General features: G+C 45.3%; 1 protein-coding gene across 1 annotated transcript; it reads left to right on the plus strand.

The window, feature by feature from the left end:
- The first annotated feature begins 8,669 nt into the window (after positions 1–8,669).
- LOC138372488 (uncharacterized) lies at positions 8,670–9,089 on the plus strand. The gene has a single exon (XM_069337958.1). The coding sequence runs from the start codon at positions 8,670–8,672 to the stop codon at positions 9,087–9,089; it is 420 nt and encodes a 139-aa protein (XP_069194059.1).
- The last annotated feature ends 6,708 nt before the right edge of the window (positions 9,090–15,797 follow it).

Here is a 15,797-nt window from a genome sequence, read left to right on the forward strand (position 1 = left end):
TGGGTGGTGGGGGTTGTTGTATGGGTGATGGTGGTTGTGGTATGGGTGATGGTGGTTGTGGTATGGGTGATGGTGGTTGTGGTATGGGTGATGGTGGTTGTGGTATGGGTGATGGTGGTTGTGGTATGGGTGGTGGGGGTTGTGGTATGGGTGATGGTGGTTGTGGTATGGGTGATGGTGGTTGTAGTATGGGTGGTGGTGGTTGTGGTATGGGTGGTGGTGGTTGTGATATGGGTGGTGGGGGTTGTGGTATGGGTGGTGGTGGTTGTGGTATGGGTGATGGTGGTTGTGGTATGGGTGGTGGGGGTTGTGGTATGGGTGATGGTGGTTGTGGTACGGGTGCTGGTGGTTGTGGTATGGGTGATGGTGGTTGTGGTATGGGTGGTGGTGGTTGTGGTATGGTGGTTGTGGTATGGGTGGTGGGGGTTGTAGTATGGGTGATGGTGGTTGTGGTATGGGTGATGGTGGTTGTGGTATGGGTGATGGTTGTTGTGGTATGGGTGGTGGTGGTTGTGGTATGGGTGATGGGGGTTGTGGTATGGGTGATGGTGGTTGTGGTATGGGTGATGGTGATTGTTGTATGGGTGGTGGGGGTTGTTGTATGGGTGGTGGTGGTTGTGGTATGGGTGGTGGGGGTGATTGTTATCGTGGGTTTGGTGGTGATGGGGATATAGTACTCACCTAGTTGTGTTTGCGGGGGTTGAGCTCTGGCTCTTTGGTCCCGCCTCTCAACTGTCAATCAACTGATGTACAGATTCCTGAGCCTACTGGGTTCTATCATATCTACATTTGAAACTGTGTATAGAGTCAGCCTCCACCACATCACTGCCTAATGCATTCCATCTGTTAATTACTCTGACACTGAAAAAGTTCTTTCTAACGTCCCTGTGGCTCATTTGGGTACTCGGTCTCCATCTGTGTCCCCTTGTTAGCATACCACCCATGTTAAACAGTTTATCCTTATCTACACTATCAATTCCTCTGAGAATTTTGTAGGTGGTGATCATGTCTCCCTTTACTCTTCTGTCTTCCAGTGTCGTGAGGTGCATTTCACACAGCCTTTCCTCTTAACTCATGCCTCTTAGTTCTGGGACTAGCCAAGTGGCATACCTCTGAACTTTTTCAAGCTTAAGGTACTACTCCTTTATCCAATGGAGTACCTTCCCTGGTACTGATGATGATAGTGAGGGGATGATAGTGTTGGTGGTGGAGGTGGTGATGATTGTAATCATGATGGTAATGATTGTGAGCATGGTGGTGATGATTGTGAGCATGGTGGTGATGATTGTGGGCGTGGTGGTGGTGATTGTTTGCGTGGTGGTGATGATTGTGGGCGTGGTGGTGATGATTGTGGGCGTGGTGGTGATGATTGTGGGCGTGGTGGTGGTGATAATTGCGAGCGTGATGACTATGGGTTGTCTTGCATTTATGTGACATATTGCTATGACACCACAAGTTCCCTGGTGATTTCAACAAGGTTTAGCAAGTAATCAAGACCACTGTACACGGGGACGCTTCAGGCACTTTTAATGAGACATTATGAGGTTATCTTGAGGTTATCTTGAGATGATTTCGGGGCTTTTAGTGTCCCCGCGGCCCGGTCCTCGACCAGGCCTCCACCCCCAGGAAGCAGCCTGTGACAGCTGACTAACACCCAGGTACCTATTTTACTGCTAGGTAACAGGGGCATAGGGTGAAAGAAACTCTGCCCATTGTTTCTCGCCGGCGCCTGGGATCGAACCCAGGACCACAGGATCACAAGTCCAGCGTGCTGCACGGCATGACCTGGTTTAAGCCACAACAACGACCGTGTACAGTATGTGTGTAATATGAAACAAACACATCTTATGCTTCTCAGAACCATTATTATTACTCAACGTTCCGTCATGGTCATCAACGTTCCGTCATGGTCATCAACGTTCCGTCATGGTCATCAACGTTCCGTCATGGTCATCAACGTTCCGTCATGGTCATCAACGTTCCGTCATGGTCATCAACGTTCCGTCATGGTCATCAACGTTCCGTCATGGTCATCAACGTTCCGTCATATGCATCAACGTTCCCGAGAGCGACACAAACACACAATGGATCTATCTATATCTATAATGGATATATCCATTATATATATATCTCAGCCAGACTTCCCAAGCCTGGCTGAGTGCTGCGTGCGGGCTCTCTGGAGGCCCTAAACAAACTTAAACAATTATAATCTTTCATAGGCTTTTTTTGAAAATTACTGACGCGTTTGACATCTGTTTTGAGTGAAAAAAAATCAGGTGTACGTCAAGTTACAGCTTTTTACTAATGATTAGTTAACCAGCGAACTATCAAGTAACATTGTAGTTGACCCGGTGTTCTGCTTGTATTAGATGATAAGTAAGGATGACCTGATCTTAACAAGGAGTTTAAGTTCCATGAATGAAGCATATGTGAACTTTTTTTTTTTAGAGTTTCTGCCTGGCACTTAGCTAATCTTCGTAGCGATCAGACACGAGCTCTCATTAATGTCTGAAAACCCAGCTCATCACAAATGTTCGAGCCGGGACGTGATTTATACCCCCGGTTATCAAAGCAAACGTGGTATGTCAAGTTATGTACTGGGTGCAGACTTCAAGAGGTCGTATCTCCACAAAAACACTGCCATGAAGGGCCGTCGCGTGGCTTAACGAGCTCATCTCGGTCAGCTAACGCTCCAATGGCTGACACACGCCCAGAACTGGATGCTTGTAAGTATACAGGTCTGGCAAGGGTATTAGAGGCAGCTGCCAGCACACCAAGAGAACCTTCGAGGAATGCAGTTCTTGAGACGTCTCAGTGGAGATGCTCTCTGGAATACGACGATGACCCAAGACATCAATATACTCGAAAAGCAGAAATATATATATATATATATATATATATATATATATATATATATATATATATATATTATATATATATATATATATATATATATATATATATATATATATATATATATATATATATATATATATATATATATATATATATCTGTTGCGAGATCTCACTGCAGTGAGGTCTCGCGACAGAGATATCTCACTAGACCGAGATACACTAGATAAAAGGAAACTTTTTTTTCCACTTATCAACACAAAATGAAACACGATACAATGAATATAAATTGATTCAGGAAAGAGCTGGATAAATACTGGTTTGGAAATAGGGTTGTTCATTTAAGTAACACATTACCGGATAATATAAATGTACGTGAGATCACTTATTGCTTCAAGCGTTGGTTTGACATATATGTAGGTGTATGTATATATGTATACGTATATATATATATATGTACTTGTATGTATGAGAGTGTGTACATGTATATATAACATTAATAATTGTGTAACTAGCGTCAAAAGATTGTTATTTGCTTAGCTAAACGAACTAGAGGGTTCAGTTCCTGAACCGATTATGTGCCTCTGTAATCCTGTGAATGAGCTTGGGTTGTATTAAAAAAAACCAGTTGACTTCTATGGGCCAATTGGTTTTTTACAGTTCATTTTTTAGGACATTTGTATTCCTCTTATTAGCTATTTAAAATATATAAGAATATATGATTTTATCTTTATTTTGTATTCTCATATATGGTGGGGCTTAGGCGTGGACGTTCGACCTTAAGAGCTCACATAGTTTGGTATAGCTAAACGAGTAACCTTATATTTTAGATTGTCTACGCCGTTAGCTGTGAGTTAGGATTTTATAGGGAGTTCTGGCGTCGAGGACATGGATACTCAACATTTACATCTGATAATAAATTTCTGTGTTGTTTTTATACATAACATAAACATAAACATAACATAAACATAAACACTTTTAATAAATAAAACGAACACTTTTGTAGGTGTGTTGTCGTGACGTCGCTTTTACTAATGACTTTACTTTCTTTTACTTTCTTTTTAAAGTAAAATGACTTTTACTTTACCTTCTTCACCACTGCTGGTGAAGCTGCTTTCACAGCCACAGCTCAAGCGTACGCACCCAGCTTCGATGTGCTTCATCTGTCACTGTTTTGTCAAACTTGAATCTTATTACAGGTTCTTCAGTGAGTGATGTCCTCTGGCACACAGTTCTTGACGAGGAGTCTGTGCCAGAGTGCATCCCTGAATTTTTTGTTTTCATTTATAAGTTTTCTTTGCTTTCTTCCGTTCAATCATACCTTGCGACCTTGCGATAATTTCGGGGCTCAACGTCCCCGCGGCCCGGTCTTTGAGCAAGCCTCCTCCGACCATAACCGAATCCACTTTAGTATTTCAACGTCTTCTTCAATATCTCTTGCATAATAATGTTTAAATACTGCCTAAGGTCATCACCCGCTTGTCTATATTCCCTGAAGCAGGGGATAAGGATACGTAGAATACAAGGAAGTAGATAAAGTATTCCTTCTGTTAAATCAGTCTTGCTGGGAGAGTTATTCCCTGAGTTCACTACTTTGTTTCAAAACAGTTTCGCGAAGATCATTTGGGGAAGAGATCTGATTCTCTAATTGGCAATTAGAGAAAGAGATCTGTGCCCCATGTATCAGAACTAGGAGTATGTTGGAGATCGTGTATGCTTCTTGGGACATATCTAGAGTCTTTTATTTTCTTTTGCAGCCTCGCTTGAGGACCGCTGAGTGGTTTCTCGACCTCTTTTAAAATATTAGCAAATATCTCATTGGGACCTGGGGATTAGTTTAATGCTAACGTTTCTCGTCGTAAACAAACCTTGGCGTTTGTTGTTTGCAGTTTATATAACCTATTATATTCACTTCCCTTATAATGGAATTTGCTCCTTGTGCGTCGAACATCTCTTCTCTAGTTAAGATTGATGTAAAATTCCTGTTGAGAATGTTGATAATTTCTTAATCGATATCAGTCAATTGTCTAGATTTATCAGTATTTTATCTATTTTTTGGAAATACCTGGGTAAATACTGGTTTGGAAACACGGTTGTTGACAAGGTTGTGGCTGGTTGTTGAAACAAGGTTGTTTTGAAACAAGATTTGTGGAACAGATTACCGGGAAACTTAATACGTGTGGGATCATTTGAGTGTTTCAAGAGTAAGTTAGAGACATTTACATGAATCAGTTTGGTTGTGGTTATATAGGCGCTGCCTCGTATGGGTCAATAGGCCTTGTGCAGTTACCTTAACTGTCATATATTTAATGTCTTTTCTTATTCCATCTACATAGGTGTGTGTGTTGATGCTGGCGCCAGAGATGGTCGGCCTGTGGTGGATTAACGAGATTCCCACTGTCCCTATCTACTCTCTAGCGAACCCACAGGCAGGGGAACGGGCCTGCATTAAACAGCGGGAAAAGAAGACCCTGTTGAGCTCGTGTTGTGGTGGCGCCAGGCAGCCACCACAAGCAAGAATGCCGTGTAGGCAGGGCCCCAGACGACTAATGAGGGGCCCCTGTGGCTCCCACCCATCAATTATGGACATTTCTCACAATCCTCCCAAGTCACACGTGTACGTATATGCTCCAAGTATGACCAGGAACCCTTAATGGAGTGTTGTTTGGGCTTCTCTCAGGGGTGAGCACTTGTGTAAAAAAACCACATGGGGCTGCTTGTAGCACTAGTTAAGGATGACGTTCGTTAATTAAACCGTGTTGATCGAAATTAGGGTTGTTCAAGGGAGATGATTCTCTCGTGGGAATTAACACGAGCAATATGAAAATGAATGCACCAAAATGATATAATTTTTGGGAATACATGCATATTGGAAGCTATAAGGGGTTTAATTGTTTATCTATATACATATGTAGCAGTATATTATTTAATTATATTTATATTATATATTTTCTTATTATTTATTAATTTATTTGTTTAAAATGTGATAAATTTATAAGGAATTTTCTTGCTTCGCCCTTGCATCATCCCTGTCTATACAGTTCTTCCTTCAGCCTAGGCACCCTCCCCTCCTTCCACTCCCTCCCCTCCCTCCATCCCTACTCCCCCTCCACCCGTGCTAACTTATTTTCTAGTAGAGAAGCAGCAGAGGTATACGTGAAGGAATAAGCTTGGATATGGGAAATATAATACGAGTTGTGATTGCAGGCGGGCTGTCTGCCTTGCTGACACGTGTGTTGGCAGGTAAGCTAAGCTTAGTCTCTCTTGTCAGGGAGCTGTGAGAGTGTGTGTGTGTGTGTGTGTGTGTGTGTGTGTGTGTGTGTGTGTGTGTGTGTGTGTGTGTGTGTGTGTGTGTGTGTGTGTGTGTGTATGTGTGTGTTTGTGTTTGTGTGTGTGTGTGTGAGTGTGTGTGTGTGTGTGTGTGTGTGTGTGTGTGTGTGTGTGTGTGTGTGTGTGTGTGTGTGTGTGTGTGTGTGTGTGTGTGTGTGAGAGGTTATTCACGTGTATTCCAACATATGTGGGGTGTCTATAGATGAATACTGTGTAGCCTTCACATATAAACACAATCAAATGCTTGTTTACATGGTTTGATGATCTGTTTAAGGGTTTTTTTTAGGGGGTGGGACTCTGGTCTATATTCCATCTAGAAACTGTGTATTGTGGAGCGTGGGGTTCCGTCTAGTACATGCTCTTGGGCCAGATTTGGGTGTCACATCTCGGTGCGGTCTGTCTAGCACTGGGTGTTCTCATATTTGGGTCGTGTTCCACACCCTGGTGTTGCTGTGGTGTGATGCTTCGTGGCTGTATGTTCAGGAGTTCGTGGACTCCTGGACTGTTTGCTCGGTGGCTGACGGTGTTTGGCCGCTTTTCTTAACGCCTTATTTTTCCATTGGCTCGTTGTTTTTAATGCTAGTTTTCTTTAGGGTGTGTAGTGGTACTGAAGGGTGTTCGAAACTCAGCCGGACTATAGAGCCGTGTATAAGTGTACGAATCACCACACCACACATCGGAAAATGTAGAAACAACGTTTCGGTCCGTCCAGGACCATTATCACGTCGTGTGAGAGAAGAGAGAAAGGGACAGGCAAATTACTTGTCTGTCCCTTCCTCTCTTCTATCACACGACTTGATAATGGTCCAAGACGGCCTGAAACGTCGTCGTTTCTTCATCTTCTGATTTGTGGTTTGGTCAACATATCTTCAGCCCCGTTATTGTGACTCGTCGTCAGTACTTGTGGAAGTGTTGCTGTGTGTGTTCGTGCTAAGGCTATAAAATCGCTTCAGTTTTCCTAAGGCCACTTTTGCTTACTTTTTTTCTGTCCTTTATGTGAATTTTGATTTCTTTTCTAATAATCTTGAGTCCCAGGAGTGAGCCAACATCTGTATGTTGACTCAGGTGGTTGTTAAGGATAATAGGTTCAGATGTTCTTCTTGCAATGTTTGTATTGTTTATTATTGTTGTTTATTGGTGTTTTTTCCCCCCATTTCCCCCCTTTAACCTTCCCTTTCCTATATACCCCCACTCCAACGCTTCTCCCCTTCCCTGTTCTCTAACAATTTTCCTCCCCTTCCACTACCATTCCGCTTCTACTCCTTTCAACCCCCCCCCTTCACTACCCACTCTTCTCCACCCCCCCCTACCTGCCTTCTCACCCCCCCTACCCCCCTACCAGCATTCTCACCCCCTGCCACCAGCCTCGCGCAGAACATTTATCATACTTTAAAAATACTTCTCACGTTCTGCGGCTCTTACTGAATTATGTGTGTGTTGAGGAGCTGTTCCCTGTGTACATAGGCATTTTCTTATTATTTGTGGGCGTAGCGTGTGTGGGTGTGCGTGAGAGTACTTATCTGGTAACCTTGCAGGGGTCGAGGTGCAGCTCTTGGGTCCCGCCCTTCTAATTGCCGGTCACATTAGTCAAGTGACCATACCGACTCCTCTATTTTTCGCTGTATCTACTTTCAGTACTTTGAAGATGTGGGTTCTTAGAAGCCTCACTCTGAATAAGTGCTTCCTCATAGCTCTCACACTGAAGATGTGTCTCTTTAACACTGAAGATGTGTGTCTAACACTGAAGATGTGTCTCCTTAACACTGAAGATGTGTCTCCTTAACACTGAAGATGTGTCTCCTTAACACTGAAAATGTGTCTCCTTTCAGCCATTACACTGAATAAATGCTTCACCACTATCTTCTTATTCAAGAAGTCCTAACTCATACTTCTTTCAGTGAAATAGTACTTCCTCACAAAATTCACACTGAGGAAGTGTTTCCTCATAGTCCTCACACTGAGGAAGTATTTCCTCATAGTCCTCACACTGAGGAAGTGTTTCCTCATAGTCCTCACACTGAGGAAGTGTTTCCTCATAGTCCTCACACTGAGGAAGTGTTTCCTCATAGTCCTCACACTGAGGAAGTGTTTCCTCACATTCGTGTGATTTATCAGCCTGTTTAGAATACACACAGGTGGTCTCGTTCTTCATCTGTTGCTCAGTCTATACACTGGGCCATTGTCAACTTTAATGATATACAAAATTATCGTGATTGTGTGTCTGTGTGAGTGTGCGCGGGCGCACGTGTGTGTGTGTGTGCGTGTGTGTGTGTGTGTGTGTGTGTGTAAATAACTGTGTCTAGGGGGGAGGGGACTTAGATATCCAGATTTAAAAACCACGCTTCATAGTAATAATTGTCCCCGTTACATCTAAACTTCGGTTTTTCTAGTTATACTTGCCACTGAATCTGTGGCAGGAGTGGCAGCTTTTGTCAGACCAGGACTGGAATATGCAGCACCTGCTTGGAGGCCATACCTTGTGAAACATGAGACATAAAATCGAAAAAGTGCCGAGGTTTGCTACTAGATTAGTGCCAGATCTTAGAGGGTTAAATTATGAGGAGAGGCTGAAAAAACTGGATCTCACAATCTTGAAGGACCCAAGAAATAGAGGAGATATGACAACAACGTACAAGATACTGAGGGGAATAGGCAAGGTGGACAACGACAGCTTGTTTCAGATGAGAGCCAGTAGGACAAGAGGACACAAGTGGAAGCTGGAGAGACAAATGAGCCGAAGAAATGTAAGGAAATACTCATACCCTTTACGGGTGGTCAACAAGTGGAATGCACTAAGAAAAGAAGTTGCGGAAGCCACCTCCATCCACAATTTTAAAGGAAGTTTCGACAAAAATAATGATTGTTTGAATAGTGAAGCTTTAACACAACGAGCACAACACGGCTAGTAGGCGGGGCATGAAGAGCTAGACTTCACTCCCCCGTAGTGTCTGATAGGTAAGTATAGAGCAGTTCTCCGGACTCGACCGGCCCGCCCTCATTAATATATGCTGCCACTATCCATACTCTCCCCCTGGGTCCACACCCACCAACTATGCTGCCACTATCCATACTCTTGCCCCTGGGTCCACACCCACCAACTATGCTGCCACTATCCATACTCTTGCCCCTGGGCCCACACCCACCAACTATGCTGCCACTATCCATACTCTCCCCCTGGGTCCTCACCCACCAACTATGCTGCCACTATCCATACTCTCCCCCTGGGCCCACACCCACCAACTATGCTGCCACTATCCATACTCTTGCCCCTGGGCCCACACCCACCAACTATGCTGCCACTATCCATACTCTTCCCCCTGGGCCCACACCCACCAACTATGCTGCAACTATCCATACTCTCCCCCTGGGTCCTCACCCACCAACTATGCTGCCACTATCCATACTCTCCCCCTGGGTCCACACCCACCAACTATGCTGCCACTATCCATACTCTTCCCCCTGGGTCCTCACCCACCAACTATGCTGCCACTATCCATACTCTCCCCCTGGGTCCACACCCACCAACTATGCTGCCACTATCCATACTCTTCCCCCTGGGTCCTCACCCACCAACTATGCTGCCACTATTCATACTCTCCCCCTGGGTCCACACCCACCAACTATGCTGCCCCTATCCATACTCTCCCCCTTGGGCCCACACCCACCAACTATGCTGCCACTATCCATACTCTTCCCCCTGGGCCCACACCCACCAACTATGCTTCCACTATCCATACTCTCCCCCTGGGTCCACACCCACCAACTATGCTGCCACTATCCATACTCTCCCCCTGGGTCCTCACCCACCAACTATACTGCCACTATCCATACTCTTGCCCCTGGGCCCACACCCACCAACTATGCTGCCACTATCCATACTCTCCCCCTGGGTCCTCACCCACCAACTATGCTGCCACTATCCATACTCTCCCCCTTGGGCCCACACCCACCAACTATGCTGCCACTATCCATACTCTTCCCCTTGGGTCCTCACACACCAACTATGCTGCCACTATCCATACTCTTCCCCCTGGGCCTACACCCACCAACTATGCTTCCACTATCCATACTCTCCCCCTGGGTCCTCACCCACCAACTATGCTGCCACTATCCATACTCTCCCCCTGGGTCCTCACCCACCAACTATGCTGCCACTATCCATACTCTCCCCCTGAGCCCACACCCACCAACTATGCTGCCACTATCCATACTCTCCCCCTGAGCCCACACCCACCAACTATGCTGCCACTATCCATACTCTCCCCCTGAGCCCACACCCACCAACTATGCTGCCACTATCCATACTCTCCCCCTGGGTCCTCACCCACCAACTATGCTGCCACTATCCATACTCTCCCCCTGAGCCCACACCCACCAACTATGCTGCCACTATCCATACTCTCCCCCTGAGCCCACACCCACCAACTATGCTGCCACTATCCATACTCTCCCCCTGGGTCCTCACCCACCAACTATGCTGCCACTATCCATACTCTCCCCCTGAGCCCACACCCACCAACTATGCTGCCACTATCCATACTCTCCCCCTGGGTCCTCACCCACCAACTATGCTGCCACTATCCATACTCTCCCCCTGGGTCCTCACCCACCAACTATGCTTCCACTATCCATACTGTCCCCCTGGGTCCTCACCCACCAACTATGCTGCCACTATCCATACTCTTCCCCTTGGGCCCACACCCACCAACTATGCGTGCCCGGGACACGGGGGACAGGAGAAATTCAAAGTTAGAACACAGAAAAAACTTGAGAATCATATTTATGTGCACAACCCTACACGGTTCGATGCCGCCGTCTTGCTGCCAAGATTTTCTCTGAGAAATATCACGTTATTAGGATTTCGTCGCGTATAGACTTTATTAAGCAACACGGAGCACAAACTCAAGGGATAAATGCATGAGAAGAATCTCAATATAAATGCACCTTTGAGAAGGAAGAGGGAGCAGGAGGAGCCCCTTTGATCAGGAGAACTAGAGACACACGAAGATAAGGTAATCTCAGGTTGTGCCGATTAAAGCGACTATGTAATAGGCACCAGGGGCCAGATTCACGAAAGCACTTACGCAAGCATTTACGAACGTGTACATCTTTCCTCAATCTTTGACGGGTTTGGTTACATTTATTAAACAGTTTACAAGCATGAAAACTTCCCATTCAACTGTTGTTATTGTTATAAACAGCCTCTTGGTGCTTCCGAGCTCATTAACTGTTTAATAATTGGAAACAAAGCCGTCAAAGATTGAGAAAAGATGTACAGGTTCGTAAGTGTTTGCGTAAGTGCTTTCGTGAATCTGGCTCCATAACACTGGAAGGACCCAAGATAATAGTAGCGAAGCACTAATCTATGGTTTAACCTACTGTACAAATATACTCTGAAATCTGGACTCTCTCTCTATATATATAAGTACTCCGTAGTCACTCAAACAACACTATGATATCCTGCATTTTAAATAAATATGAATTGTGGCTTATCTGACTGTCCGGAGGGAAGAAACTCTTCAGAGCCGTGAGCCTCTGTCCAACACGACTGCCCCGTCCCCCATTTTCCTGGCCTATACTCTGAGGACGATCTCTCACGTCTGCCCCTCAATACCAGATGCCCAATCATCATTAAATAATTCCTGAATGTTCCCATTTAACAATACTTTACTGGTAAAAATATAAAATAAGAGTCCATTTTTCAGTAACAAAATGTTTATATATATATATATATATATATATATATATATATATATATATATATATATATATATATATATTCTACTTGTTATCCATAATCATCGAATATATGACGGTACTAGTTTATTGGGCGGAGGGATATCGCCGACCCGCGGTCTGCCAGCAGACATCTGAAACACAGTTTTCGTGAACAGATATTTACACAAATTGATTTTATATAATGTCTCTCTCTCTCTCTAGACAAATTACGACATTAAATCACTCTTCACATAATAGTAGAATAGGTTCGTAACAGTATCATGATTATGCGCAGAGAATTCAACCAAAGGTTCCGGAAGACAGAACAATAGAACAGAGTGAGTGCTTGACCTGAGACAGTGTGAGGCCCAGATTACCAGAGAGAGTGTGAGGAGGCGCCTGCTTGAGCTGGGGATGACTATAGCTCTGGGACCAGACGAGGGCTGGCCACAAGTACTAGCTGGGGATGACTATGACTCTGGGACCAGACGAGGGCTGGCCACAGGTACTAGCTAAGGATGACTATGACTCTGGGACCAGACGAGGGCTGGCCACACGTACTAACAGAAGAAGTATAAGCCTGGTGCTGGCACTCACTACGATATATAACAGAAGAAGTACTAGGATGTTGGAAGGCAGCCAGTACAGTCATTATATACAAAAAAAGGGGAGAGAGAAAGAATGTTGTAAACTACAGGCTGGTGACGTCCACATAATGCACGGTAATTTAGAAGACCGTGAGAAAATGGGTAATAAAACATCCGGAGAGAAAATGGGTAATAAAACATCCGGAGAGAAAATGGGTAATAAAACATCCGGAGAGAAAATGGGTAATAAAACATCCGGAGAGAAAATGGGTAATAAAACATCCGGAGAGAAAATGGGTAATAAAACATCCGGAGAGAAAATGGGTAATAAAACATCCGGAGAGAAAATGGGTAATAAAACATCCGGAGAGAAAATGGGTAATAAAACATCCGGAGAGAAAATGGTATAGCCCAACACCAGCATGGGCTCAGGGGATAACCAATCTTACTTCACAATCTTGATTGGGTGTATGAACGGGTGACTGAGATCAGAGAAGCAGCCCGTCCTCATAAACAAAGGCCAAATTCCATTCCATGTTCATGAATGAAAAACGGTTTACGCACGACTCGCAACTGAGGACGTTCGAACACTTCTCGAACAAGTGCTTCACTGATGACCTTTGTTCGAGCCACAACGCTGTAAATGCCAACCCGTCCTCGACTCAAGTCCATTACATCCCAACCCGTTCTCGCATACAAAGAGCCAAGCTCTTTAATCCGGCCGCCAAAACCCCCTGTTTATGAATGAAAAGCGGCTTACACACGACTCACAACTGATGACGTCCGAACACTTCCGGAACAAGTGCTTCGCTCACGTCCTCTGTTCGAACCACAACTCTATAAATGGTTCACCCACTTACTTCAAATACAAATAATTACCAACAGAACCTAAACACCTAACCTAACCTAATCTACGCCAAACTAGACATGCAATTTGAATGCATAAGAATATTAATTTATATATGAGAACACAGCAATTTTGAATACACAGCATGTTAACATTGATGAATACGTCTGGGGAGGCTGGCCGCTGCTTTAAACAGCCTAGTGTGAGATCGGGTTGCAATTACCCACATACTACAAATACAAATAATCAGCAACAGAACTTAAACACCTAATCTAACCTAACCTATGCCTATATTTGTACAATATGCTAATGTTATAATATTTATATATATGTGAGAAAATTCCCGTTTTAAATGAACAGCATGTTAAAATTTATGAATGCGTCTGTGGGGTCGACCGCTGGATGGAATGGACTTAATGTGAGGACGTGTTGCAGACATAACAAAATATTGTGGCAGGCTTCATATTTTAGGACTGTGCGAGAGCCTCCAGCACATTATCCCATCAAAATGATTTATGCACATGCTTAGAAAAGCAACCAAGAGTGACAAGGAAAGCACTCTAGTAGATGAAGAACCTAAGCAAAGAGCAAAGAGTCACAGGAAAAGAACAGACTTCAGAATGGTGAAGTGTTACAGTGGCGTCCTACAGGTGTTCATCTTAGTGCCTCTCTTGTTACAAATTCATATAAATGATTTCCTGGAGTGAATATACTATCGAAATAAACCTAACAGACGTTAGAAAATTCAAAGATTCAATGCAAAAAAATTGAGTGGCCAAAAGAGCATGGTGGCCAGAACACCGAGTTACCTGCAGGTTGAGAAGCGGTACCCAAGAGCTAAAGATCAACCCCCGCATGCCCACTGAGTTTGTTCAACCAGGTGAGCAAGGGTACGTCTCTTTCCGGGTTTGTTCCCTCTATTACCCTCCACACTGCCACCAGTGCCAGTAGTGTAGAGGCCAGACACTTGGTGCCAGTAGTGTAGAGGCCAGACACCCGGCGCCAGTAGTGTAGAGGCCAGACACTGGGTGCCAGTAGTATAGAGGCCAGACACTGAGTGCCAGTAATGTAGAGGCCAGACACCCGGCGCCAGTAGTGTAGAGGCCAGACACTGAGTGCTAGTAGTGTAGAGGCCAGACACCCGGCGCCAGTAGTGTAGAGGCCAAACACCTGATGCAGGTGTTTGCGACAGAAGGCTGTGCTCCGATATCGTAACATCTGCTTACGATAACTGCAGTCTGCACGCACATATTAAGACGAATCAATAAGGTATTGCCTGCTACCATCATAACTTTTAACAGGCAATGTGGTGTCGTCCACGCCAGGTGTGGGCGGCGGCACTCTGGCGCTAAACACGCTGAGGATTCACCAAATAAAGTAGATGTCCTTGGAGTGAAGTTGAACTCCCCAGTGATGCACGTTAAGGCGGGGCCCCGTGCACCCATGCACCCGTACACCCGTGCACCCGTGCAGAGTAGTCAGCATTGACTGAAAAAACTGTATAAGGGATGCCCAAGAAAACTTTTAAGTATTCACCACCTTGCCTCCCCGTTCTATCTCCGGCTCGTGAACGTATTAGATGACTGTGAAAAGCCTTTGACGCCGGAGGAATGCCGGTGGTCGTACCGTTATGCACGGCGGTAAGTGTGTGCTCTAAGCTCATCTCTTGTGTTGCTCGGACGGTTGTAGGCTGTGGCATGGTAACACTTTAGCATGTGAGCGAGCATTCACCCCGGGCCTGACTCCTGTTTGGGATATGTTCTCACATCAAGCGTATCTTGGAGAAAACATCAGTTAATCAGAGGCCTCTCAGGGTCACAGATGACTCCAGCTTGCTTTGCTTACTGTTTGAATGAATGTTAGACTTTAATAATTGATATTTCTATATCAAAATTTCTGGAGGAATTATCTGATGGAAGACGGATCCGCCCTGTGTCCTCTTCCTACCTACTCTTACTGGTCTCCACACCTACACTCTCCCTCTTCCACACACTCTCACTAGTGACTCCAATACACACCCTTCCTCTCACCATCCCATACACCCTCTTTGTCTCTCCCTCAAATATACCCACCCCGTCTCTCCCACACACACATCCATCCCATCTCCCCCCCACACATACACCCTTCCCATCTGTCCCCACACACACACCCTTCCCATCTGCCCCCACACACACACCCTCCCCATCTCCCCCCCACACATACACCTTCCCTACACACCCTCCCCATCTCCCCCCACACATACACCCTTCCCATCTGTCCCCACACACACACCCTTCCCATCTGCCCCCACACACACACCCTCCCCATCTCCCCCCCACACATACACCTTCCCCACACACCCTCCTCATCTCCCCCCACACATACACCCTTCCCATCTGCCCCCACACACACACCCTCCCCATCTCCCCCCCACACATACACCTTCCCCCACACACCCTCCCCATCTCCCCCACACACACCCT

The sequence above is a fragment of the Procambarus clarkii genome, chromosome 39, assembly GCF_040958095.1.
Source record: "Procambarus clarkii isolate CNS0578487 chromosome 39, FALCON_Pclarkii_2.0, whole genome shotgun sequence".
NCBI classification, from domain to species: domain Eukaryota; kingdom Metazoa; phylum Arthropoda; class Malacostraca; order Decapoda; family Cambaridae; genus Procambarus; species Procambarus clarkii.

Coding starts and splice junctions, on each gene's coding strand:
- LOC138372488 (XM_069337958.1), top strand. CDS start 8,670: ATGAGACATAAAATCGAAAAAGTGCCGAGGTTTGCTACTAGATTAGTG.